Source organism: Cyrtonyx montezumae, unplaced genomic scaffold, assembly GCF_038088225.1.
Source record: "Cyrtonyx montezumae isolate F1298 unplaced genomic scaffold, pur_monq_1.0 scaffold_7, whole genome shotgun sequence".
NCBI lineage: Eukaryota > Metazoa > Chordata > Aves > Galliformes > Odontophoridae > Cyrtonyx > Cyrtonyx montezumae.
In genome coordinates this window covers 35,320,348-35,345,275 of record NW_027072078.1, presented here as the reverse complement: position 1 = coordinate 35,345,275, position 24,928 = coordinate 35,320,348, and the positions used below count along the sequence as shown (strand labels likewise).

Sequence of the window (24,928 nt, the reverse complement as noted above, 5' to 3'; positions counted from 1 at the left end):
CCCAAACACTGGACCGGGAACCCCTCCAGCCTGGCTCTAACACCTGCAGGTTTGAAGGATGCACAACCTCCCTGGGCATGGAGCGGGCGTATCCGCATCGCCCCGGCTCTCCTCTCCATGCTCAGGCTCTGCAGGCTGGGGCAGCACCTGATGTCCCCGTCCTCTGCCCCTGTGCTTACATTGCCATTGCTCACAAACCTAATTTGCTGCGTGAGTCACTGCTCCGCGCCAGCGCTCAGCTAATGGGATTGCAGAGCAAGGGCAGAGCGGTGGTTTCAGCTTCTACTTTCAGGCCGTGGCCTTTAGCTCTCACTTCCCTCCCTGTGGCTGGAAAATCATGCGCTGACACTGTTGTCCAAAGAAAGCATTATTTTCCTGCCTTTGCCAAAAGGAAATCTGAGCAAAGTGAAGGAGGCCGAGCAAGTGAAAGAATGAACGAGCTGAGCTCAGGCAAGTGTCTAAAGCAAACAGTTCTTTAAGGACATGTTATTACAGCCAGTAGAATCTGCTCAGTAAGAATCGTTATTGTGTGCAGGAACGGAAAAATTAAGCAGATTTCTGTAGCTGCCAAGCCTAGTTCTTAACTCTCGCCTGAGCACAAACACACGGAGCAGCCCTGGTGAGCTGCAAGAAGAGATTTATGTAATGTGCACCTAAACCACAGGTCACATGGCCCGCTTTCCGCTTTCGTACTTTTTGACCGCTCGGAGAGGAGAGCGCCCGAGCTCCCTCGGCTGTGCTTCGTGATGCTGCAATAAGTGCCCTTCCACGAGCATGTCCCTGCGGCGGCTCGCCCAGCAGAGCCAGCGTGCCAGCAGTGGGGAGTGGGGTGTGCAGATGGACAGCAGGAGGCTGCAGCAGTTGGCCAGCACGGTGGGGACACTGCCACGGAGCCGCAAGCAGGTAGGGCACCTCCGGCCCCGCGGGGCACCAAGGGCACAGTGGGAGTTCGGGTCTCAGCAGACACGAAAGAGCAGCCATCGTGCGGGAGCGCTGCCAAGAGGAGGTGTGGGAGGAGGCTGCCCGTGGGTGCTGGGGGCCAGCAGAGCTTCTGCAGCTGGGATCCTGCCCGGGCTGTGGTTCTGCTTTGTTCCAGGCGTGCTGCGAGGAGCAGAGGATCCCGCTGCCTGCTGTTCCCTTAAACTTGGGTGTGCTTCGTTGTGGTGGCCTGGCTGGGCTTTGTTCTGCATCTCTGGCAGGAGACGCCAATCGCGGGTTGTTCCCTTCCAAACTCTGGGGTATTCTGCTTCATCTATTGTAGCTACTTTGGCTGTCACTGTGCTTTTCATAGAATCAATCACAGGGCCACAGCATGGTTGTATTGGAAGGGAGCTCACAGCCCCCAGCCCCACCGCTGCCGTGTGCTGGCTGCCCCCAGCTCGGGCTGCCCAGGGCCCATCCACAGCATGGGGCACCTCCAGGGATGGGGCACCACAGCTCAGGGCTGTGCCGGGGCCTCACTGCCTCTGGGTAAAGAATTTCCTCCTCACGTCTGACCTAAATGTCCCCTCTTTTAGTCAAAGGCACTCTCCTTGTCCTGTCCCTATCTGCCCATGTGCAAAGTCAGTCTCCCTCCTGTTTATAAGCTCTCTTTTCATGCAGAACAGAAAATTTCTGTTGTTCGCAACTGGAGTCCAACAAAACTGCCTTTTGCTGCTGCTGTAAATTGCCAGCTGAGCAACTGTAGTTCACCTGTTTGTCTAGTGTGAATAAGCCTAAATTGAAAGTGCTCGAAATGCATTATGATCTTGAAGTGTTATCGGAAAGCTGGTACGTAATGTCCGTACACTGAAGGCTCTGCTTTGTGCACATTCCATCCGTCCAGTCCTGGGGATGTAAAGGACAGGCAGAACCAGATGTGTGCTGGGCATGCCATTACTGCGTTGGTGCAACCACCACCAGCAGTGACAGAGCAGCACTTGGTGGTCCTGGCACAGATAAGTGAGCAGTAATGGCCATGACACGTCTGTGTGTGTTAATGAAGGACTCCAACCCGTGCACCAGGCCGGGACCATGCAGCCCGTGCTCGTGCCTGCAGTGAGCTTTTTCTCCTTATCCAGTGCTTTGCTGCATGGCACTCCTTGCTCCTCCCTGCTCCTCTCTCCCCACTTAAACACAAGTTTATAAGATGGAGGTGGTGGTTGCACACGGCATGGCTTTACACCACTGAAGCCTGGGACATTTTAGTATATCAACTACGCAATATAATGGCAATGTAATTCCTTATTTGTAGGTCATGTTTATGGAAAGCATCAATGCTTAAGTGCTGACCCTGGGTTTTTTCAGGCCTCTGTAGGTGCAGACTTGCCTTCCCCGAAGCAGGGATGCCAGGTGCTTGTTGCCATGGCCATGCATCAGCCTGGAGATGCTATTTGGCCACCACAAGTAGCTGCTGCGAGCTGCCTGCAGCTTTGTGTGTGTGTGCATGTGTGTCTCTGCTTTCCACCTTTTTTGATTGGTGTTAAATTTACAAAAACCTATTGATTTTTTCAGGGGAAAGGTGTGAAAGAGAGATGAGGTCTCAGCATAACAGATGTTTTGGGCACCATAAAGGTGATAGTTACAGTGTCAGTGGAAATGTGGGCTGGAAATCCCTGGCTTACACAGTCTTGGAGTCTTCCTGCTTTAGTGTTGAATGCTGAAGTGCAGCAGGAGGTCCTTCTCTGATGCTCTATTGAACACAGCGTTCCTCTTTAGCAGTGGTACCTCTCGTCCTTCCCATTTCTGCTCTCCTGGGAGGTTGCACCTCCAGCAGTTTTTGTAAAGAGCTCCCTGCTCCAGGAGCTGTCCCCATCAGATTTTTTTCCTGGGTTTCATCAGAAATTGTCCTCTTGCACTCTGAGGTGTGAGCTCCTCCTGCCTTGAGCCCCTCTGGCGCATGCTGCCGCAGGTCCCCAGCCACATCCCGCTGTGCTCACCTCTTCCTTGGGAGCAATATCAGAGAGCTGATGTGGAAAGACCACATTGTCACCCCTGGTCGTACCTTGTCAGTGCTGAATGCTGTGCTTAAAGGATTTGGAAAAATGCAAGAGCCAGTCTATGCCATTAGGGAGGGACTGATTTCCAGCCTAACAGCAACACAGCAGCATTCCCCCAGCTTCCTGCAGGCTGTGGGGAGCCCCAGGGAGCTGTAACCCCACTGATGCTTTTCCTCTCCCCTTTCTGCTTGCAGCTCACTCTGACCAGATCCAGCTCCCTGGGGGACTGCTCCCGGCCGCAGAGGTACGGTGATGCCCCGCTAGCTGTGCACACACAGTGAAGCCCTGGCAGGGATGGTGGTGGGTGGGGGTCTGGCCCAGAAAATGTAGTGATGTACTCAGGGAACGAGGCCCCACAGTGGGACAGGAGCGCTCCTGGGGGATGGAGGGTGGACGGGCTCAGGAGTGGAGTCAGAAAGATAAGTTATCCCAGTTGGAAGGGACCCACAGGGACCAGCCCCACACAGCCCCATTGGAACCCAATGTCTGAAGGCAGGTCCCAGTGCTCCCTGAGCTCCGGCAGCTCGGGGCTGTGCCCACCACCATCTGCAGCACAGCCTTTCCCTGCTATACAACCCAGGTAATTCTGAGGGTTTTTCTTGCAGGCACCTCGTTGCTATATTCAAAGAAGATAAAGAGGCATTTGGATTTGAAATCCAGGTAAGGCTTCTGTGACAAATTGATTCATTTAAAGATAAAGAACTGTGCAAAATCTTCCACACTGCATCCTCCAAATTAGATCAGTGCAGGATTGGGTAGAGAAAGATAGGCACAAGTTCCTTGTGAAACTGGGGCGCTTAGAAAGCAGTACAGAAATGGGATGAGCTTCTGAGGAGTTCTCATAGGTCACAGATGAGAGCCTTGTCCCATTGCAAGTTGGAATGCTGAGCGTAGGAGACATCTCAGATACGAAGCGAGCAATGGGAATGCCTTCCTCCTCAGGTGATTGTATTTTCAGAGAACATCACATGGAAATATTTCTATATAAAAAGAGAGAGATCAAAACCCTCTCATTTTTCTAACATACCTTGTGCCTGCCATACGGGATGGGATGGCAGTGCCTATGTCAGTGCTGGCTTTGGTGAAAGCAGTGCTCCAGGGAAAGCCTGGCTTGTTCAGAGCTGGCTCTGTGACTAACGGCTGTGTAAGCGTTCAGCTCGGGAACAGTTAGTGAGAGCTCTCAGAAGGGAAGATAATTGAGACAATTATCGGGCTTTTGTATAAATTGCCAGGGCAGATTTTCATTATATGCGACATTCTGATTCACAATAATTGTTGCTGGTGTACTTCTTCCTGAACGAAGGTTCAGTGTGAGCGTTTCACTAGAAAGTCCGGGCTGTGAAATGACAGCGCCTGTTTGGCACTGAGCACAAGCCATTATTTAGAAGCTGCAGTTTCATTATCACTGCGATTTGAATATAGGCAAAGCAGAATAGGAGGATGTGAAAGTCGAGGTCTGCCATCTGCAAGGAGCTTGCCACAGTTACAGTGATGGCTGAATGCAGTCTCTCGTGTGCCACTGCTTGTGCTGGTCCTTCCCACTCATCGACTGGACTCTGGTGGTGAGATGGATGTGGTGTCTCTGTCTGTGTACAGACATTTGCACATCAGCTGCTCCGAGTCACATCTCTCCCGGCACTGTGGCCATCTACAGCTAGTTGTGCACTCCAAAGTAATAGCCCAGCTTTCTTCTGTGGTCTGTAAAGAGAGGAAGGCACGTGGAGGGGAAAGCCCACCATCCTGGTCAGAAATGGGGCTCTTAGGGCCATCAGCCACTCACTAGGAACATCTGCCTCTCTGGGTGGCTGTGGTGGGGATGTTGAGCTGGTGGCCAGCTGGTGCCTCAGCTAGGCAAGGGGAATCCCATCCTGCTTCTCTGGGCCACTCAAGCTGGTCCAAATAAAAAGGCGAGCGCATCCTACTGCCTTGAATATGCAGTGCTATATCCTTCAGAACCCTCGTGTGGTGTTCTCAGTTTAGCTGAAGGTTTTGCTGATGGTTTTAAGGCTGGAATCACTGCCTTGGTATGATTTGACCTAATAAACTCTGGACTCATGATGGAATTCATCCCTGCCTGCTCAATGCTGACTGAGGATTTCGGGAATCCATCATGACATATGTAAGGTGGATTTGGCTGTCATAGGTTTTCAGGGACTTCAGCTTCAGTCTTCAACATCCTCTTGGCAGAGGATGTGGCAGAATACTGATATTTGCATGCAACCCGAAGTACATTTCCTGTCACTGCAAGATCTGCTCAGGTCATATCTCTTAGTTTAGCATTTTTCTAAATGAATGTCCAAGTTGACAAGAGGACAGTGGGTTTTACTAAGAGTTATTTAATGTATATATAAATGTATATGTCAAGAATTTAAACTGGGGGGAGGGGGGGGGGAACACTGCTCTCCAACATTATGAGGCCATTTCTGACTCTTCATTTCTGACTAAAGAGGTTATGCCTCTTTCGTGTTCTCACTTTTATAATATAACCTGCTCACTACAGCATTCTTATCTTAAGAGCTGTCTGAAATAAAATCAGATCATAAGACAGTATTTTAGATATTACTTGTTGTCATGGCTTTAATATCAGCAGCACCTTTTCTTTGCTATTTACAGACTATTAGATTTCCAAACCAAAACGATTACTCCTTGGAGGTATGCACTTGTGTCTGCAAAATTCAAGAGGAGAGTCCTGCCCATGTTTCTGGCCTTCAAATCGGTAATGACTTGTGTTCTCTCCTTGGTGTGGGTGCCCCTATTTGCTCTTCTCCATGTTAGTTTTGTTTTAGAAAATGTGGAAGCAGTGTGCATCCTGAAGACGCTCATCGTAGCCTCTGCTTATCCCTACAGGTGATATTCTTGCCAATGTCAATGGAGTGAACACTGATGGTTTTAGTCACAAGCAAATTGTAGACTTGATAAAGTCTTCGGGGAACTATTTAAGGTAGGCATCTGCCCTTCACGGTGTTTTGAGTTCAACGGTGTCCTACTGGAAGCCAGCAGACCTTGTGCTAAGCAGCAGTGCCACGTGATGATTCTGTGACTCTGCCCATCCCACACTGGCTGCTGAACCCAGGTACCCAAAGTCCCTCTTCTTTCCAGGTTGGAGACTGTCAATGGGGCCCTGTTCCTGAGGAAGATGGAGCTGGAGACCAAGCTGCAGCTGCTGAAGGTAACGTGGTGAACCACCACACTGCTGTCCAACGCAGAGTGCTGCTGTGGGCACACTGTTCACGGGGATGGCCAGGGGGTGTGGCGGGGGACAGGGGACCGTGTGTCTTCAGTGCTGCTGCTGCCACTTCTGTGCCTCCCTGAGGGATGCTGCAGGGGCTGGGTGCCACTGTTGTGCGTGGGGAAGATGTCAGCACCACCTCACTAAGTGTGGCATTGCTCCAGCTGCAGCACCAGGTGCTCTCTGACCCACAGATCTCCAGCTCTGGGGCTGCAAAGGGTCTCTGTGAGCCCCTAGGCATTTTCTGAGTGTTTCTCCTGCCAGGGATGCTGAGCTTCTCGAGCTTTTTCCCTGCCTGATTTAGGGAAGAAAAAATGTTGACCAGATGTTGTAGGTTTGTTTTTCATTAGGTCGAATGAGGAAAAAGTAATCAAAAAATCATTTTTGATAATTTCAACCTCTTCTTAAGACAACTTTGGCCTCTTCTTAAACTTGGCCAGACTGAAAACTAACGAGTGCTCAAAGTGAAGAGTGAGCTGAGCCAGCATTTGGGAAATGCCGAGACATGACATGTAGGCACTCTGGAGTATTCTTTACTGATGGAGAGTTTTTCCTCACGGCAGCACTGAGCCAGGACCCTCCCTGCAGGAGGAGGCCTGCTAAGCCCTGGGAAAGCAGTGCTGTGCTGGCAAAAAGAGGGCACACCTCCGCATCCTGGAGGCAAGCAGCGCTCTGTGGGAACCTGCTTCATTTCAAATGTTTTGCAACTTTGTGAAAGTGTGAATGACACTCAGCTCTTTTTATCCTTCGCAGCAAACTCTGCAGCAGAAGTGGGTGGAGCTGCGCTCCCTGCACTTACAGGAACAGCGCTTGCTGCATGGTGAGTCTCCGTTTCCGGGTGGGAAACCGCAGCGCTGCTGAGATCTCTGGGCTGAGCAGCACCAGGCACTCCTCCAACATGGTTTCCGTCTGCTTTCTTTTCTACGTGTTAATGAGGGCACGGGGCTGAGCCCTGGGGATGCTTATTACCAATGGCTAATGAGTCTGGGTGCTAGGCTGACGCGTGAGTTCTAGGAGAGGAGTTCATGTGGGTTGCAAAGCTTTTCTATTCTCTTTTTTTCACTGGACTTAAAAACAAAGAAGCCCTCCCCTCTTTATGGGATGCCTGGAGAGAAACTTTGCTTCTGCATTTTGGGGCAAGGCAGCTGCGGAGTGTCCCGTATAGCTGGAAAAGTGGGGTGAGATGTGGTGACGGGTGAGATATTGCCTGTCCTCATGGAGGGGTGGAGGGGCAGGAGGTCGGGCCGGGACGAAGGCCCAGCTGGTGGCCTTGGCTGAGCAGAGAAGAGGAGCCAGGCTGGCTTCTCGGCAGCAGATCTAGGCAGCACTGCAGAGGTGTGGGCTGTGTCTGCTTGCAGGAGCTTGCTGATGCTGTTGAATAATATTCCTCCTTGACCTCTGCTTCCAGGAGAAGTGAACGACAACGCTCTGCTGGAGCTGGAAGAGTCCAGCATATTTGGGGACTGCGTGCCAGGACCGCTCTCTCCAACCAAGACCCGCTTCTCCAGCGAGAGCAGCTCCCGGAGCCGGCTGAGCTCCATGACCCTGGACAGCGAGGACGGCTTCTACCAAAGCGGTGCCTTCGACGACTCCGCGGCAGAGAGCCTGAGCCGCCAGTCCAGCGTGGACGACGAGTGCTTCCTGCCCAGGGATGGCGATGGCACGGCGGGGAGGTGCTCCCTGCGCCGGCACCGCAGCATCAGCCTGGCCAGCAGCGGGTCCATGTCCCCGCTCTGGGAGAGTGGTGGCAGCTCCAGCAGCTTCGGGACGCTCCCGAGGAAGAGCAGGAGATCGAGCGTCCGAAAGCATCTTCTGAAGTTCATTCCAGGCCTTCACCGGGCGCTGGAGGAGGAGGAAAGCCGGGTGTGACACCGCGACGGGGCCGGACCCGCACGGGAGCTGCCCCAGGGGCAGGTGGAGCGTGAGGATGCATTTGTTCCTTACCCACACGGCCTTACACCAGGACTGATGGTATTTAAAACGCTCTGATTTATTAATTATTCTACTTTTTAATCAGAGTGAATCGTGGACTTCTTCCTTAACGTAACAAATGACCAGCTCCAAGAGGTGAAGATCTTTGAAGAACTCCCTCAGCGTATGTAGTGTCAAGGACATGTTTTAATTGAGCACGGATTTTCTATTTATTCTCTGTTACTGACGTCAGCCTTCAGAGGTCTTTAATAAAGCTAGAGCTTCTACTAAAGCTGGTGACCAGGTCCCACTAGGAGTGGGGCAGAGTCCAGACCTCACACAGGGATAGGTCCCAGAGATGTCACTGGGACACTGCTCAGCAAAACCTCCTTACTGCAGGGGATGTGCAGCATAATGTGCCCTGGATCATGCAGCAGAACCCTGCACCTGCCCTGTGCTGCAGAACTGCACCATGGGGATGGAGGAGAGCCTCCGTGATGCTGGCTTGTGCAGGACAGAAGGCATCAGTGCTGATACAAGAGGGATGTGCTGGAGTGGGGTGCATGGCGGTGCCTGCAGGGTGAGTGTGCTGGGGAGCAGCAGCAGTGCTGGGCAGAGGTCCATTCCAACACAACCCATTCCATGGTTCTGTGTGTTTGGGAGGGAGGAAAACAGACTGGTGACAATGCTGAGATGCTGAAGAGAGCAGCCCATGGGAGTGGGATGCTCTGTGCCCCATGTTGTGATGCAGCTTGGCAGCATGGTAATTTGGGTCCTGCTTTTTTTGTGTAATTCCTACCAGGTTTGCTAGATGAGCATTTTTTGTGCTGCATCAGCCTAGTGTGTGCTGGGTGTCATCACCATCACCCCTTGAGGTTACTGCGGTCAGATCAGCTCACTGGAATTGCAGCACGTTGGGGAAAATGCTTGTCAGCATGCCATGGTCTGAGCATGCCGTTCAGGCCCACTGAGCTCTTAACACCGTGGTGCAGAGGCAGACGTTCACCACGAGGATGAGCAGGGATGGCTGTGCTGTGGTGCAGCCAACCCATGGCCAGGGCTCACCATGGCTCTCCTCAGTGGAGCTCCTTTCTTGACACAGAGGTTTCATCCTTTCTTGACACAGAGGTTTCATCCTGTGGTTTGCTGTCCTGAGGTGCAGCTTCCCTTTGCCAGCAGAGGTGATTGAAAGAATGAAGAGAAGCAGACATCACTCCCAGTGAACACTGATGGCACAGAGCAGCAGCCATGGCCACCATGACCAGGCAGTCCGGTTGTTTTAACGCCCAGAGGAGATCCCACATTTAAAAAGGGACATTACACTCAGTCATGATTCTGCAGTGTGGAGAGGCAGGAATTACCATCTTGTACATCCTGCCAAGCAACATGCCTGACTTACTGGTGGAAAGATGCCTGACTTGGCCAGTTTGTTTGCTTCTCCTTACTGAGCGATGCCTGGGGAAGCTGTACCTTCCAAGTCCATCTCAGTGTCCAGATCAAACACCAGAAACACGCAGATTGCAAGTGGGCAAACAGCCCTCCTCAGTGCATAGGCTGGGAATTCCTCATGTGCCCTCACTTATAACTAAATCTATGGTTTATTTGGGGGGCTTCCAGGAAAAACAGGGCATCTCCACCCCTGCAGCTCCCCAGAAACATGCTTTGCACTGCCACCACACGCTGCCTTGGTGCAGGCTGCGGGTGCTGTGCTGGGCTCTCGTGTTGCTCACATCCTGCTCCTCCTTTTGCAAGAAAGGTGTTCAAAATGCAGCGTGAGCTCTGCTCCCTGGGGCCGCACCTCGGTGGCCATTAATGCAGTTTTATGGTCCCAAGCAGTGACTACTGGTGCAGGAGAGTGGCAGTGCTGGGTGATGTGTGCCTGCCTGCTGGTAGCACGGAGGGGCCCAGCACACCCGTGCATCAGACAGGCCTAAGAAAGGCCGCAAAAAGGCTGTTAGGGAGGGGCTGCTGTTCCTGCAGCAGCACAGTGTGTGAGCACAGCACGGTGTTCAGGCTGCCAGGAGCCGCACAGCGCAACAAAAACAGGATGTGGGCGATCGCAGCACTGCAGCAGGGCTGGGGGGGGGGGGGGGGGAGGAGGAGTACGGGCAAACTGCAGAGAGCGGAGGGAGAGAGAGCTGCTCCGAGCTGCCCCGCTCCGTGCAAGGGGCAGCCCGAGGTGTCTGGGCAGAGTCACAGTCCCTTCGAGTTGGAAGGGACTCACAGGGACCATAGAGTCCCACATAGGACCACTGAAAACCCACCCCCTGTGGCTGAGAGCAGAGTCACAACGCACCTCGAGCTCTGCCCTGGGCAGCTGTACCATGCCCACCGCCCTCTGGGAGCAGATCATAGACCTGCAGCCCGGTTGGCTCAGAAAAGACCCCGGAGCCCCCGGCCCTGGCCGCGCTGCAGGCTCAGGGCCAGGGTGGGATGCCCGGTTTGTGCCTGGCTCTGCTGGGCTGTACTTTCTGTTGCTGAAGTTTTTGGTTTTTTCTTCTTTTTTTTTTTTTTTTTTCTGCAGAGCCATGAGATGTGCTCTGGCTTCTGCAGGGAATGTTTCATTTATGGTGGAAAACCTTTCTGGCTTTGAGGCTGCGTTACCCTGCCACCACTCTCCCCTTGCAGACCAGAGACCCGGCTCTGGGAGCCGTGGGCATATCACAGAATCACAGAACGGCCCGGATTGGAAGGGACCTCAAGGATCATGAATCTCCAGCCTCCTGCCACAGGCACGGCCATCAACATCCCCATTTAATACTAGACCAGGCTGCCCAGGGCCCCATCCAATCTGGCCTTGAGCACCTCCAGGGATGGGGCATCCACAACCTCTCTGGTTACTACTTGAGGTGTCTGCACTTCCCTGTCTCAGCCTCGGGTTTCTGCCCGCCCCTGGTTCTGTTCTGCTCGGAGGAGGCAGCTCTCGTTTCAGAGTCGGACCTCTGCCCGTGTTTCAGGGCTGGCTGTGCTGCTTCTGCCCTCTGTGCACGCTTCTGCCCAGGTGAGTTCTGCTTTGGCCCAGGTACTCCTGCTCTGTGCAGCTGCTTTAGAGGTTTCCGTGCGGAGCCGCTGGGGACACCCAGCTCTCGTGGCAGCCAGGGGCTGCGGAAGGCAGTGACCTGGGGTGCAAGCACTGAGCACCCCACCCCTTGCACATCCGCAGCGCTGGGAATTGCCTTCAGTCAGTAACGTTCTGCTCTGCCATGTGTGCCTTCCTGCTGTCTGCAACCACAGCGCGACCTGCGGAATTGGAGGGACCTCTTCACGGAACCTTCCGCCTTAAAAGGTCCCTGGGAAAGTGGTTCGGGAGAGGTTCATGCAGATGGTGCTAACGACCACGAGGTGCCGACTGGGGGTGGTGCCGCTGGGTGAGGACGGCTGTGCCGCCAATGGATGGCATCAGACTGTGTCTCAGTGCTTCTGCAGCTCCGTGCTGCCCAGGGGAAAGGCGGGCGCTGGGGGGATGAGGGCAGGACCCGTCCCCACCCCCTCCGCCCCAGTGAAACCTGGCCACAGAGGGAAGCCCTGGGGACGGGACCTGGCCGAGAGGAGCGGTATTCAGGGGCCCATTGCGTTCATTCGGGGTTACGCCAGTAGCTCAGAACAGAAATAATCGCTCTGCTGCGCAGCCCGTGATGCACACCCCTTGATGGCACCCGCAGCAGTTTCCCACCGCCTGCACCCGTTTGTCTGGGACACGTTTTTCCAGCAGAAGATGGGCGTTACGAATCAGTCGCACCAACCCCACTTCCAGCGCCATGAGAAGTTATTGGGTTAAAGATGCAAACTCGCGGCTGAACTAACACAGTCACAGGGCTTTGGCTCTGCTTTTAATCAAGGTCTGACCTCAACAAGAGGATTTCCAAATCCCAGAGCCCAGAGATGTCGGAATTGTTGCATTGTACGAATACAAAAAGTCGTTCAGAGCAGGAGATTTACGTCCTTACGTAAACCTGGCTCTGCTCGGCGGGGCAGGGTTCAGCCGTGGTCAGCCCTCGCACACGGCGTGGCTGGAAAGGTCCTGCGGGCAGCTCCCGCGTGCGCGTTTATCTCAAGCATTCCTTCGGCAGCATTTCTGCGGCCCGAAGGTGCGGTTCCGTGCAGCACCGAGCATCCCGTGGGATGTGCCGCGGTGTCAGAGCCTTCGCACCGCGATGACGGCACCAACGCGGCCGTGGCACACCGGGGCTGCTCGGGGCACGGCTGGGGCCGCGCTAAGCCGGTTACGGGGCTGCGACGGGGCGGTCACCCCGCGCGGATTTACGGGGCGAGAACGGTCGGTGCTCCCGCTGCGGGGAAAGGCACAAAGGGCCATTGTGCGGGAGGACAAAATCTCTGTGTGTGACCGCGGCTGACACGTCGGAGCCCCGCTCCGCGCGCCAGCACAAAAGCCGCCTTGCTTCGTATTGTTTGTTTATGTAAATGGGGATGGGCATTTAACTGCGGGGCCGGGGCGGCCCCCGTGGTGGGTGAGACGCTGATTGGGCCCCGCGGAGCCGCGGCCGAGCCCCGCAGCCCGCCCCGTCACCGCCGGCACCGAGCGGGGCCCGGCGGCCGCACACGCGGCCCAGCGCCGGGCGCTCAGCATGAGCGAGAACGTGCCCCGGGTGCACGGCGTGCCCGCGTGCAACGGGAGCGCGGCCCCCGCGGACGGCCCGCCGCCGACACACGGCATCGCCGATGGCATCGCCGGGACCGCGGGGACGGTGCCGTGCGGGGAGGCGGGCGGGCAGCACGGGGCTCCGGCGGCCAAAGGGAACGCGGAGGAAAGCGAGAACCCGTTGGCGGGGGACGTAGCGCGCGGGGACTGTGATGGAGAGGAGCGGTGCGGAGGTAACGTGCGGTGCCGCCTTTTTCTGGGTATTCGGGAGGAGAAGTTTCCGTGGTGCGGGCAGCCCCGCGAGCAGCGGGATGCGGTACGCGCGTTACTCGGAGCTCCTGAGCCGCGGCTGTGAGCGGCAGCGACGCGGGGTCACTGAGCGTTGGGGACGGGCCCGAGCTGACGAAACGGATGGGGCCAAAGAAAAGTGCAATTTCTTTGCTCCGCTCTCAAATTCTGCTGCCAATCTGCAGCGATTAAACCCTGATGACTGTCACTGACTATTCCACGAGTCCAATTCTTGCCCTTTGTATTTCCCAAAGAAAAGCAAGAGGAGAACGTTGCGGCACTGCAGCAGGGAGCGGCTGAGCCCCGGGACAGCACCGAGCCCCTGGACGTGGGAGCCTGCAGCCCGGAGCCGGAGGAAGGTAATGCAGAGGGCTGGAACGCGTCCTGGGACCCGTCCTGAGCACGGCGGCCTCCCAGGCGACGTTACACAGTTTTATCGCCTCCAAATTCAGCCAAAACCTTGCGTTGCATTGCAGAGGAGAGAGAGGCATTCCTGCCCATAGCTGCGTGTCCTCACAACCCAGAGTCCTTTCCTTTCTGATTTACGAGGGCTGCGGTGTAGGTGTCCTCGTGCTGACCGTTCACGTGGACACTCCTGGGCTCCTCGCGGGGACAAGGGGCAGCTGGGATGAGGGCTGCTGGCTCCAGGAACGGCCACCGCCGTCCTGTGTTGCCCCCACCCGCGTGCCCGGAGGGCTGCTGTGAGCTGCTGGTTCCTATATGTCAGCTGCCACATCGATGCTGAGCCCCTCGTCAGGGAGGAGCGGATGAACAGCTCGGGGTGGTTGTCACAGAGCTGAGCCGTGTGAGTGCAGACGCAGGAGATCCGCGGCCGTGCGTTGTGAGCAGGAACGGGTGTGCCTTTCACTAAGAAAGTAAAGAATATATGAGCCCTTGTCCTGGGCAAAATAATGCTTCCCAGCAACTGCATGGCCTTGAGATGAATCGTGACGGAGGCTTTCCCTCTGCACACTGACATCCCCACTCCAGCTGTGCTGCTTTGCAAGTGCACAATACAATCTATTGAACGATCCCACACGGCCCCCTCACCTCAGCCACCAGCACTTTATCTCCAAATTGCAGGCAGCTTTGTAGTACCTGACCAATTTAGCCTAATTACAACTCAGAACCTCACAGGCAGACACTGAATAGAGCATTTGTTGTGGCACTGGAGCAGAGATGTGCCAAGCAGGACAATGCCAAATGCTTCACAAGTGGGGATGTGCGTGTGCCCACGTCCCAAGTGGCCTGTGTGTCCTGGGCAGTGGGTCTGTGCCCCACGGGCTGAGGCTGTGGCACTGGACTGTGCCTGCAGTGCGTGTGGGCAATGCTGGGTGCAGCATGGGGGTGTCACAGCTCATCCTGGGGGTGTCATTCCTCACCCTGGTGGGTGGGACAGGGCTCACTGTGCTCCTCTGTGCCACAGGGCAGCGGGGGCTGGGCACAGCGAGCAGTCACAGTGGGGAGGCAGAGGGGACCCCCCTGCACAGCACCGAGCAGAGAGAGAATGATGCTGAGGAGGAAGAAGTGGAGGAGGAGGACAGCGAGGAGGATGAAGTGCAGGTGATAGAGGTGCCGAAGGGGAGCAGCGAGAGCATCCAGCACCAGGAGGGTGGCACAGAGCTGTTCCCCCCCGGCAGCCCCCCCAGCAACATGCCAGAAGAGAGGGCTGGGGAGCAGCCAGGGCTGGGGAAGAAGAACGACATCTCCAGGCACAGCTACTCCCGGTACAACACCATCTCCTACCGGAAGATCAGGAAAGGAAACACCAAACAAAGAATTGATGAATTTGAATCCATGATGCACTTATAAACCGAGGTGGGGAAGCGCTTCATGGGCCCAAGAGCTCGTGCTGGTTCTGGTTCTGTTTGTCTCCCAAGACACGGCCTTCGTGCAGCACGGAACCACCCCTGCTTCCTTTTTGTATGTAATTACCTAACTACCTTCACCCTGACAGCGGGCAGGGGTGTCTGTGGGACGGGGCAGCGGTTTGCTGAAGGTGTAATGTCACTTCACTTCAAGATTGTTCCTTTTCTCTCTGTTTTTCATAGCCACATTCACACAGTGGCTTGCCCCAGGCATGCAGCGGTCCCGGCTTGTGCTGCTGGGATGGATGGGGCCATGCAGCCCAGCCTCACTGAGCCCAGCCCAGCATGGCCCCATGCAGGATCAGCCCAGTGCAGGGAGTGGGAGAGGCATTCCCAGCACTCCCCTTCATCCATCACTGCTTTTTTAATTCTTTGTTTTACATTTCCAGCAGCACTGAATATTGCTTTGCCTTTTTTTTTTTTTTTTGTCGTTGTTGTTCCACAGAAAGGCAATTATTTATTGGCAATGTCAAAATAATAAATGGCAATTCTGTATTGTACAAACAAAACACAGTCCTCATTGTACCATTCAGAATTGTTTATTTGCCCTTTGGTGTGCAAAAACTCAGAGGTTGGTTGTATGCCCCATAGTGCTGGTCTGTTCCCTGCTCAGTGCTTCCCGGCACGGTGCTGGCACCTGCCTGCTCCCCCAGCTCCTTCCCGTGCACTGGAGTGTGTCCAGAGAAGGACAACGGAGCTGTGCAGGGTCTGAGCACAGTCCTATGGAGAGTGGCTGAGGGAGCTGGGATTGTTCAGTGCAGGGAAGAGGAGGCCGAGGGGAGCCCTTATGGCTCTCTACAGCTCCTGAAAGGAGGTAGTGGTGAGGCAGGGGTCAGCCTCTGCTCCCAGGTAACAGCGATAGGATGGGAGGTGATGGCCTCATTGTGCTAGGGGAGGCTCAGGTTGGGTGCCAGGAAACATTTCTTCTCCTGTGCCAGTCGAACACTGGCATAAGCTGCCCAGGGAGGTGGTAGAGTCACCATCCCTGGGGATGTGGCACTGAGGGATGTGGTCAGTAGGCATGGTGGGGGTGGGCTGAGGTTCGACTTGGTAATCCTAGAGGTCTTTTCCAACCTTAAGAGTTGCTACGATGGTAATAATTCTATGATGTTTGGGGCAGACAGCACAGTGGGAATGGTGGGCAGCTGCAGGGGGCCAGGACTCGTTCTGAAAAGAATTCCTCTCCGTTGTCACTGTGCTGGGTTAGGAGCAGCGTGGCTGTGCCAGGACCCATGCTCCCCAGTGCGTCACCAGCAGCCCCTGAGGGTGCACTCATGTCCCTGAGTCAAAGACACCAGCACCAGAGCGAGCACTGACACAGGCACAGGGGGAGACATGCACAGGGACAGCACTGGGGATGTGACCGTGACACGGGAACGCGTGCTGACTGTTCAGTGACAAATGATTGAATGTCAGCAAACAGCATTTAATGAAATTCATGCTCCTGATACAACATGACTGCACAAACAACATCTGTGCAATTTTTCTGATAGTGACTGCAGGCGAGCAGCACTAAAGGGGGGAGATAAAATCAGGAAGACATATGGAGCAGGAGCCAATTGCGGAAATCTGTTCGGGCAGTCAATTGGTTTGGCAGACTCAGGCTGTCAAGTGCTGTCAGCACTGATCCTCAACGTGAAGGGTAACATTATGCTGCGCCTCTTGAACTCAGACGAGAGGTGCGAGCTGCTCTGTACCAGCCTGCAAACGCTGGACAGCAGCGTGCAGCTGCAGTGCCACATCCACCCTGTAGTGCCCACATCCATCCCACAGTGCCCATATGCACCCGGTGGTGCCCTGCTGGCTGCACACAGAGCAGGGAGCCCACTCCTGTCAGCACATGCTGCTTCTGGGGACATTGCAGAAGGCCAGCTTACCAGAGGACAGGGAACTTCAGAAAATATTTCCATTTAATAACACAGAAAACAATGTGGTTTTTGCCTCGCAGCTGAAGGAAAACCACATTTCCAACGTCCTTACGCCGGCTGTGCTGTGCCGGCTGCTCAGAGCTCTCGCTGCGCTGGTTCAATTCCTGCTTGGAAGGGAACTTCCAGCTCTGTCACCACTGCCAGATGTCTCGTGGCGTCCCAGTGCTCCCTCATGTCGTGTGGTAGCTGCCAAACCTCCACTGCTGGTAGCGGTCAGTGGCAGTGCAGGCACCCAGCCTCAGGGCCAGCAGCACCCGGTGCACGAGCAGGCAGGCAGGTGGATGCTGGTGCTGCACCACAAGGTGCTCAGCCTGTGAGACGGTGATCCTTTGGGTTCACATCTGCACATCTTTCCCTGCATAACCCCCATGCCGCAGAGGCACTGCCCCAGGGCTGCCCCCATAGGTCCATTCTGCGCCCGGCCTGCAGTGCTCTGTGCACTGATGTACACAAACACTGTGGCATCAGAAGGTAAAGCACTGCCATGCTGTCCCTCTCCCCATAATGAAAGGAAGTATTACTGGTTTGGACTGAAGAAGAATGGGATCTTTGCTATAGGATGAGGTGCTGTGTCACAGCTACTGCTCTTCTTTTCCTACGTTAGGAGTGTTACCAAGGATGCCAGTTCCTCACTGCTCAGAGAGCTGGCACAAGCACTGCAGCGCAGGCCAGACATTTAAGTACCCATTCTCCTCCTTTCCAAAAGCCTTTCCTTTAAAAAAACACCACACTGTGAATGAACACCAGCAGATACCGATACCCATGGAGGTGCTACCCACCGCCTGCTGCCCCACCAGGGCTGCTGGCTGCCGTCAGAGCCTCGCTGGGCTGCAGCACTTCCCTCCCACTCCGGACACACAGTGAGTGTCTGGGCAGCCGGGGCTGGGGGCAGGGGGAGGTTGGGATGCCACTCACCAGCTCGGGGCGTGCTGCCATGGAGCTGTGCCTCCAGGCCAGGCTGCTCTCCCAGCCCGTGCATGGCTGCAGCCCTGGTGCTCCCGCAGCACCCACGGGCACGATGCACAGCTCTCCGTGCCGCAGCAGCCGCAGCCAGGTGTAGTTGAAGTGCTGGGCCTGTGGGAGGGACAGGAGATGGGGGCCCCTGGCAGAGCCCCGGGAGCCATTCCCAGGGAGCAGCAGCTGCCCCAGGGCAGTGAGCACACACTGCGTGGCATCACGGGGCACCTTACCTTGTTGTTCACATCACACGCCTGCAGAGTCAGAGTGGTGTTCTGCGCGGCAATGCAGCGCGCCGTGCCTACGTTCACAAGCTGGAAAACAGCACCAACATGCACCCTGAGACATCAGCTGCCAGGAAGAGCAGAGGCTGTCCCAGTGCACACACCAATTAGCACTGCCCACGCAATGGGGAGAAGCAGAGGCACTACATCGTGCTCCTCAGTACGTGTCAGTGCACACTGGCTCTGCTACACGTTTCTCCAGCAGAAGTATGAACCCAGCCCCTTCTGCAAGCACTCAAAGCGGGACAAGATGAGCTCTATTCAGTGCAGAGCATCATGTCAGACTGCTGAAAACAGCTCTGAGCTCTGCCCACTGCACGTGGCTCCAAGGCTGAGAGCACCGCAGGGACAGCAGCAGCCACGGCTGCAGGTGCTGCTGTGTCTCAGTCCCTGCAGGGCCAGGCCCTCCTGTCTTTAATTCCTTACAAATGCAGTTCCTTTTCTTCCTTCAGAATTGCTGAAGAATTTCCGATTTAATCCTGGGGAATAAGCAGGCTGTGCAGAACACAGCTCTCAAGTATGTCTGGTTGGGCTTCAGCACAGCTGGAATTTGCAGAGCTAGCTGAAAAACAGATTTTCTGCCCTATTAAATTTTGAGAATGAAGATAAAAGAGCAATTCAGGTGGCCTGAATGGGGACAAAGCACGGCAGTGCCACAGACACATTCACAGGCACAGAACTGAGCAGTGGAGGCTGAGGTTCTGCTGAAACAAAGGTCCCTGTGTACGGCCTCGCAGCCCTGCTCTGGATTTGACACGGGGCTTTACTACCGTGGTTGAAGCAGAAAGGTCTAAAAAAGTGATTTCCTTTTTTCCACCTTCTCAAGACCACTGCTGCTACACCGCGGAGCTCCTGGGCCTGCACTCAGATGTGTGGGGTGGGAGCTGGGCCCTCGGGTTGCACTCCTGGCATTGCTGTAACTCACCTTAGGGACCAGGCACTTCACTGATGTGACGGCAACCACAAGCAGGCAGCCAGCAAACCCAGCGCGTTCTCCTGGGGGAGCACACGAGCCGGAGAGCGGCGATGTGCTGCGCTCTGCTGGTGGGCATGGAAAGGACGGCAGGGAACAGAACCACGCGGCTCTTGGGCCAAAGTGCCCCTCAGAAACGGTGACTTAACAGCCCTCCATAGCAATTCTGACTTTAACTATCTAGAAACTTCATAAAAATACAGGGCTATTCTGGCAAACCACTACCGCGTGCCAGGAAGCAGCTCCGAGCCAGGTGTACCGAGATGACCCCGTGCCTCTCTCCAAGCCAGCGACAACAGGCTGCCACGAAGAGCATCACCCGCCACGTACCAGCCCGCTGGCCTTCACCGGGGGAGCGGCCAGGTCCGGGTACACGTTCTGCAGGTACCAGCGGAAGCTGTGGCACTGCAGCCTCTCCCGCAGTGCCGTTTGCTGGCTCAGGTCGCCCAGCTCCGGGCGCCGCGGCAGCAGATGGTACGCGTGGCCGTAGAACAGCTCCTTGTAGTCGTCCAGCCACACCTCGGCCACGCGCGCCAGGTTCCTCTCCACCGTCCTCACCCGATCCTTTGGGAACGAGTAGGGGTTGTCGTTCCTGAAGATGTGCCCGACTCTGGAGCACGGGACGATCTCAATCTCCCCTCCACACATCCAGACCTGAGGAGCAGAGGATGCCTGGGCAGGAACACGGCCAGGGCCATGCACTGGCTTCGTGCAAGGTACAAGAGAAGCAGCGAGGGGATGGACAGCTGGTGGCTGCAGGAGAGCCCGGAGCAGGCACACGGGACAGGCTGCCCGACAGCAACCTACCTTGAATGAGAGCTCCATGTTTTCACCTCCCCACACATCCAGTCCAGAGTCATACGTTCCCAGCTCAAAGAAGTACTTCTTCTCAATGGAGAACAGGCCGCCCGCCATTACCGGGCACCTGCAACGGGGAGCAAGGTGTACATCCACCCATCAGAACACACCCGTCCCTTTCACCTTCACCAAGGGGTCACCTACAGCACAGACCCTGGGACTCAGCCTTTTGGTGCCGACTGACAAAGGTAACACTAAAAATACAGCATTTGGTGGCTGGGGCTTTGCCATGGCCGGTGAGGTGATGCCCCGTGTCACACCACCAGCACAGCAAGCTGCTAACAGTGAACAGGTGGGCTCCCAAAGCTCTCAGATTTGCATTCTGTACCTTATTATGTCGGTTTCCTTCAGTTTGTTTTTCTCAATGACTTCTTGTGGAATCTGCTTCCATCCAAAATTCATCGGCCAAGTAAAAATCCCACGCTGAAAGTTATCCACAGTCATGTAGCTGAACAGAGCAGAGATGGACATGACGAATTCTGAGTCACATTCCTGACTGAAATGTCACCCTTAACAAACAAAGAAGAACGTCTGTACCTAATTAAAACAAGATTCTAACAAATGTCACCAGGAATCCCCCTCACCTAGAACCACAGAACCATTCAGGTTGGAGCAGACCTCCAGGATCCCCAGCCCACCCTCACCGTGCCACATCCTCATGTGCCACATTCCTCACTGCCACATCCCCACGGCTTTGGGACACCCCAGGGACGGTGACCCCCACTCCCTGGGCAGCTGTGCCAGTTCCCGAGCACTCCTCTTGGAAAGAATCTGTTACTAGTACCCAACCTGACCTTCTCCTGGTGGGATGTGAGGCCATCACTTCCCGTCCTACAATTCATTAAAAGGTGCATGCAATAAAGCACAGCTGTCGCTAATTCCTGGTGTGTGCCCCCTAGGGATGCCGTGGGCCAGGCAGAGGGTCAGGATGCATGGCTTCTTGCTATTAGCATCCTGTCAGAATGAGGGCTTCCCAGTGCCACAGCAGGATGGCACGAGCCGTGTTACCTCATGTCCTTGTCGCTGATCACCTCGATGACCGGACAGGCCACCCTGGCACGGTGCAGGCGGACACGCTCCAGCAGTGGCTCCAGCCAGCCCACGTTGCACTCCACATGTGAGTCCAGGAACGTCAGCACGGTGCCTATGGGCAGGAGCCATGGCACCATTGGGTGCACACCAGCAGCCCCCAGCTGTGCTGGGCCGTGCAGGGATCTCCAAGTGCCCCGGATCTGTCTCACCTCTGGCAATCCGTGCGCCCGCCAGCCGGGCCCGAATGAGACCGTGCCTTTCTCTGAGGTGCAGGATTTTCACCTTTGGGTACTGTGACATGTATGCATCCAGCTTCTCCTTGAGGTACTCTGGGGGAGAAGGGCAGAGTGAGGCTGACAGACCCATCCCACACCTATCTCCAGCTGTGAGAAGCAGTGGGCAGAGTGCTCCTCTGTGTGAAGTGCTCACAGGTGTCTGCAGGTCTGGGGCACAAGCCAGGGCAGCTCATTACCCCAGCTGGGTATATAACCATCACCCAGACTCCAAAATGCATTTTTCATGGACTCATGGAATCATTTGAGTTGGAAGGGACCTCAGTTGAGTTGAGTCGAATCATTGAGTTGAACAGGGTTGTTCAACTCAACTCAAAATTCGAATCATTGAGTCGAATCATTGAGTTGAACAGTTGAACTCAGTTGAGTTGAATCATTGAGTTGAACAGGGACACTGAAAAGACATTGTTGGGAGCAGACAGTATGAGCATGTATTGCTGGTTGTGCGAAGTGTTTCGTGAGTCCCTCCTCTCTCACATGTGTTGCTTTGGCTCGCAGCTGAACCAAGGCAGCAGCATCTCCACTCACCTTTAGTGCTGAAGTCATCCACCAAGATGAGCTCTCGGAGCAGGCGGGGGGGAGAGCGGCTGAGCACGCTGTGCACTGAGCGCAGCAGTGTGGACCACACCTCATCCACGAAGCACATGATGACGGTGGTGGTCGGCAGGTCGTCGTGAACCTGCTGCTCAGAGCACCTGCAACGGGGCACAGAGAAGGCAATTCACCATGTCCTGTATGAGCAGGGGCTCCCTTTCTCTGCTAACCATACAGATCTACATACATAAATGCATACATTTTATATACATGCATGTATATTACTCCTATATAACTAATGTTAAGCAGAAGACAGATTCTTTTAGAACTGCAGCAGTGCCTGGCACTGCTGCCCCGACCTTCACAGTGCTGCAGCCCCACCACGCAGTGCCACGCAGTGTGCACCCCCTTTTTTTTTGTCCAGGAAATCTAGGTCTCTATCTAATCCCAGGCAAATTGCCCTAGAGGGACCGCAGCAGTAGCAGGGGAGGAACTGAGGCCCGTGGGGACCCGCCTCTGTTTGGCCAAGGCGTTGTTATCCGGATATCCAGGCGTTACCCCGGATATCAGCAGCACTCCTGACCGACCTGAGGTGGGCAGTGCTCCTGCAGGTCTGTTCTGCACTGCAGCTTGCAGTGCTCAGCCCTCAGCTCTGGTTTTGCTGCAGGTGGCTCTCACTCTGTGCACAGGTAGTTTCTGTAAGTGGTGCCTCCTGCTCACTGGGAAGCTGCCATGGCTGCCTCCCTCCTCTCCTGCCCTGTTCCTCCCTACCAGGACCTCCAATGGCACACAGAGCAACACGGGAATCGATGTGTATCGACCTGAGCGATGGAGACAGAACACAGCACAAACTCCATGTCACAGCTCCTGGGGAAGACACAGCAGGGTTTGTGCATGGAGGTCTCCCACCTGCCCAGAGTGCCATTTGCAGAACCAGCAGCACATTTCAGGGGGGTGGCTACAGAACCACAGAACCATTAAGGCTGGAAAAGACCTCTAGAATCCCCTCGCCCAACCCCAGCCCACCCCACTGTGCCCTCTGCCCACATCCCTCAGTGCCACATCCCCACAGCTCTGTGACACCCCAATGGACAGTGACCCCCCACTCCCTGGGCAGCTGCGCTGGGGCCCAACTGCTCTTTGGAGAAGGAATTGTTCCTAATACCCAACCTGACACTCCCTGGTGCAATATGAGGCCATCACCTCTTGACCCATTATGAATTATTTGCTTTCCAATCACCACTCTGCCCACAGGTCCCAGGCTCGCAGAGCAGCCACCCTGTGCTGGGCAGCAGGGCAATAAAGCTGGGAAAAGGAGTGATGTCCCCAGCGCCGTGTTGGCCACAGCCACGTCCTGGTGTTGACACACAGCAGTGGCTTTGGCCGAATTGCCAGCTACATTCAGGTGAGCAACCCCCCAATGGGCAGGAAAGGCTCCAGCTACCCAGGCACACTGGCAGCATGTGGAATCAAATACATGAGCACTGACACCAAACAGCATCGAACGGTGCTACACCTGATACGATACACCCGATACACACCCAGCTACGTGCCCTGACCTCTCTGGTCAGTAGGCACAGCCAGTTAAGGCAAGCTGGAAGCCCTCCCAGCCTCACCATTAGCAGCATCACTCACCCAGCAGCGGGGCACGGGGAAGCAGGGCTTACCCAGCAGGCCTGGTGTCTGCTATGGCTCGGTCCACAGGGATCAAATCGCTAAGGAAGACGTTAAAGTTTCCTTCCTTCCATCGGCTTTTGGCTTCTTCTTGTTTGTCGTCGGGGACTGCCACCGGATGCCCAAACTGCCCGGGTGCCTGGGGGTCTCTGGGGGCCAGCGTGACGTCCATGGCCAGGACCCGGTGCGTGCCGATGCCGGCTGCCCCCTGCCCGCCGTGCTCGGGGGCCGTCCCTGGTTCCACCGCTGCTGCCCCGGGGGTGCCATGGCTCGGGGTGCGCGGTGCTGCGGTCCCGGTGCGAGTGGCAGAGGTGCCATTGCTCCCCAGTACTCGGCCCAGTTCTTGGCTCCCGGTGAAGTTTCCCACTGAGTCGAAGCCGACGTTGGGGGCTGCAGGGTGGCTGGAGTTGACCCCCCCTTTGCTGATAAGGACGAAACGGTCCGGAAGGGACACCGCGGTCTCTCCCCCTCTGCTCTTCCCATCCACCGCTGCCTGGGCCGTCGGGGCCGCCCCCTCCCGGTGCGTGCTGCCACGGGCACCGTGCGCGGGTCCCCCCGTCCTATTTCGCCTTAATGTGGACGCTGTTTTAGGGGGCGGAGCGCTGCCCCCCGCCCTGCCCGGAGGTGCCCCCGGCTCTGCGGCTCCCCGAGCAGTCCTATCCACCTCCACGTCCTCCCCCCGTGCCGGGGCCTCGCTGACCGCCGGTGCCACGTTGCGCGGGACGGGCACCCGCGCGGCCGTCCCCTCCGGACGCGCTTCTCCGCTCGGGGCGGCCGACGTCGGGGGTCCCCGCTCCCCCGCTGCCGCCGTCGGTGCCCTCTCCCCGTCCGCGCCCCCGCGCGGCCCCGCGGCCGCCTCTATCCCCGCCGCCGTGACCCTGGGGGTGTGCGGGTCCCTGCGGCTGCCGCCCTCCGGTTCCGGGGGGGCTCTCCAGGGCCGGCCCCGCTCCCGCCGCCCCCGTCCCGCCGCCGTCCGCGCGCCGCTCTCTCCGAAGGAGATCCGGAGCGCGGCCATGTCAAAGAGCAGCCAGATGACAGAGGCCACGAAGACGAACGCCAGCGCCCGTCCGCTGCCGCGGAACAGCTTCCGCAGCCCATTCATCCTCCCCGAGAGCCCCCGGGCGGGGCCGGGCCGCTCTGAGTGCGGGTGGGGGGCACCGTCCCCTTCCCTGCCCGGCCCGGCTCAGCGCAGCGCTGCGGGAACCTCAGTCTCAGCCGCAGCCCCGGCCCCGTCTGCCCTCGGTTCCCTGCCTGCGTGGCAGCCCCCCCCCGCCGCCCGCCGGCCCCCGGGCCCGTGGCATCGCGCTCCACTCGCCCGTCCGCCGCCCGCAGTCCGAGGGGAAAGGAGGGGGAGCGGCGGGACGAGATTCCCCTTCTCCCCTCCCCACCCCACCCAGCACCGCACTGTAACCCAACACCTCCGCGCAGAAGGAAGCTCCTGCCGCTCGTTACCCGGCGCGCTCGGGGCCGGGCTCGTCCCGGCTCGTAACTGCGTTTGCAGAACTTGATCGGGACGCGCTG

The 24,928-nt window shown here is 56.4% G+C and overlaps 3 protein-coding genes across 3 annotated transcripts; 2 read left to right on the top strand and 1 right to left on the bottom strand.

Annotated features, from left to right (window-relative positions):
- Positions 1-709: 709 nt before the first annotated feature.
- On the top strand, positions 710-8,347 carry CYTIP (cytohesin 1 interacting protein). Its single transcript, XM_065750498.1, has 8 exons — positions 710-903; positions 3,173-3,222; positions 3,584-3,638; positions 5,592-5,694; positions 5,826-5,919; positions 6,078-6,147; positions 6,961-7,027; positions 7,616-8,347. The coding sequence occupies exons 1-8, from the start codon at positions 775-777 to the stop codon at positions 8,074-8,076; spliced, it is 1,029 nt and encodes a 342-aa protein (XP_065606570.1). The 5' UTR covers positions 710-774; the 3' UTR covers positions 8,077-8,347.
- Positions 8,348-12,704: 4,357 nt separating this feature from the next.
- ERMN (ermin) lies at positions 12,705-15,207 on the top strand. The gene is made up of 3 exons (XM_065750875.1): positions 12,705-12,951; positions 13,261-13,365; positions 14,433-15,207. Exons 1-3 carry the CDS (start codon positions 12,705-12,707, stop codon positions 14,816-14,818), a joined length of 738 nt encoding a protein of 245 aa, XP_065606947.1. The 3' UTR covers positions 14,819-15,207.
- A 1,431-nt stretch (positions 15,208-16,638) lies between these two features.
- On the bottom strand, positions 16,639-24,509 carry GALNT5 (polypeptide N-acetylgalactosaminyltransferase 5). Its single transcript, XM_065750851.1, has 10 exons — positions 23,401-24,509; positions 21,728-21,894; positions 21,116-21,235; positions 20,883-21,018; positions 20,203-20,322; positions 19,824-19,941; positions 19,347-19,670; positions 17,993-18,073; positions 17,718-17,876; positions 16,639-17,113 (listed from the first exon to the last, which is right to left on the bottom strand). Exons 1-10 carry the CDS (start codon positions 24,507-24,509, stop codon positions 16,973-16,975), a joined length of 2,475 nt encoding a protein of 824 aa, XP_065606923.1. The 3' UTR covers positions 16,639-16,972.
- Positions 24,510-24,928: the final 419 nt, after the last annotated feature.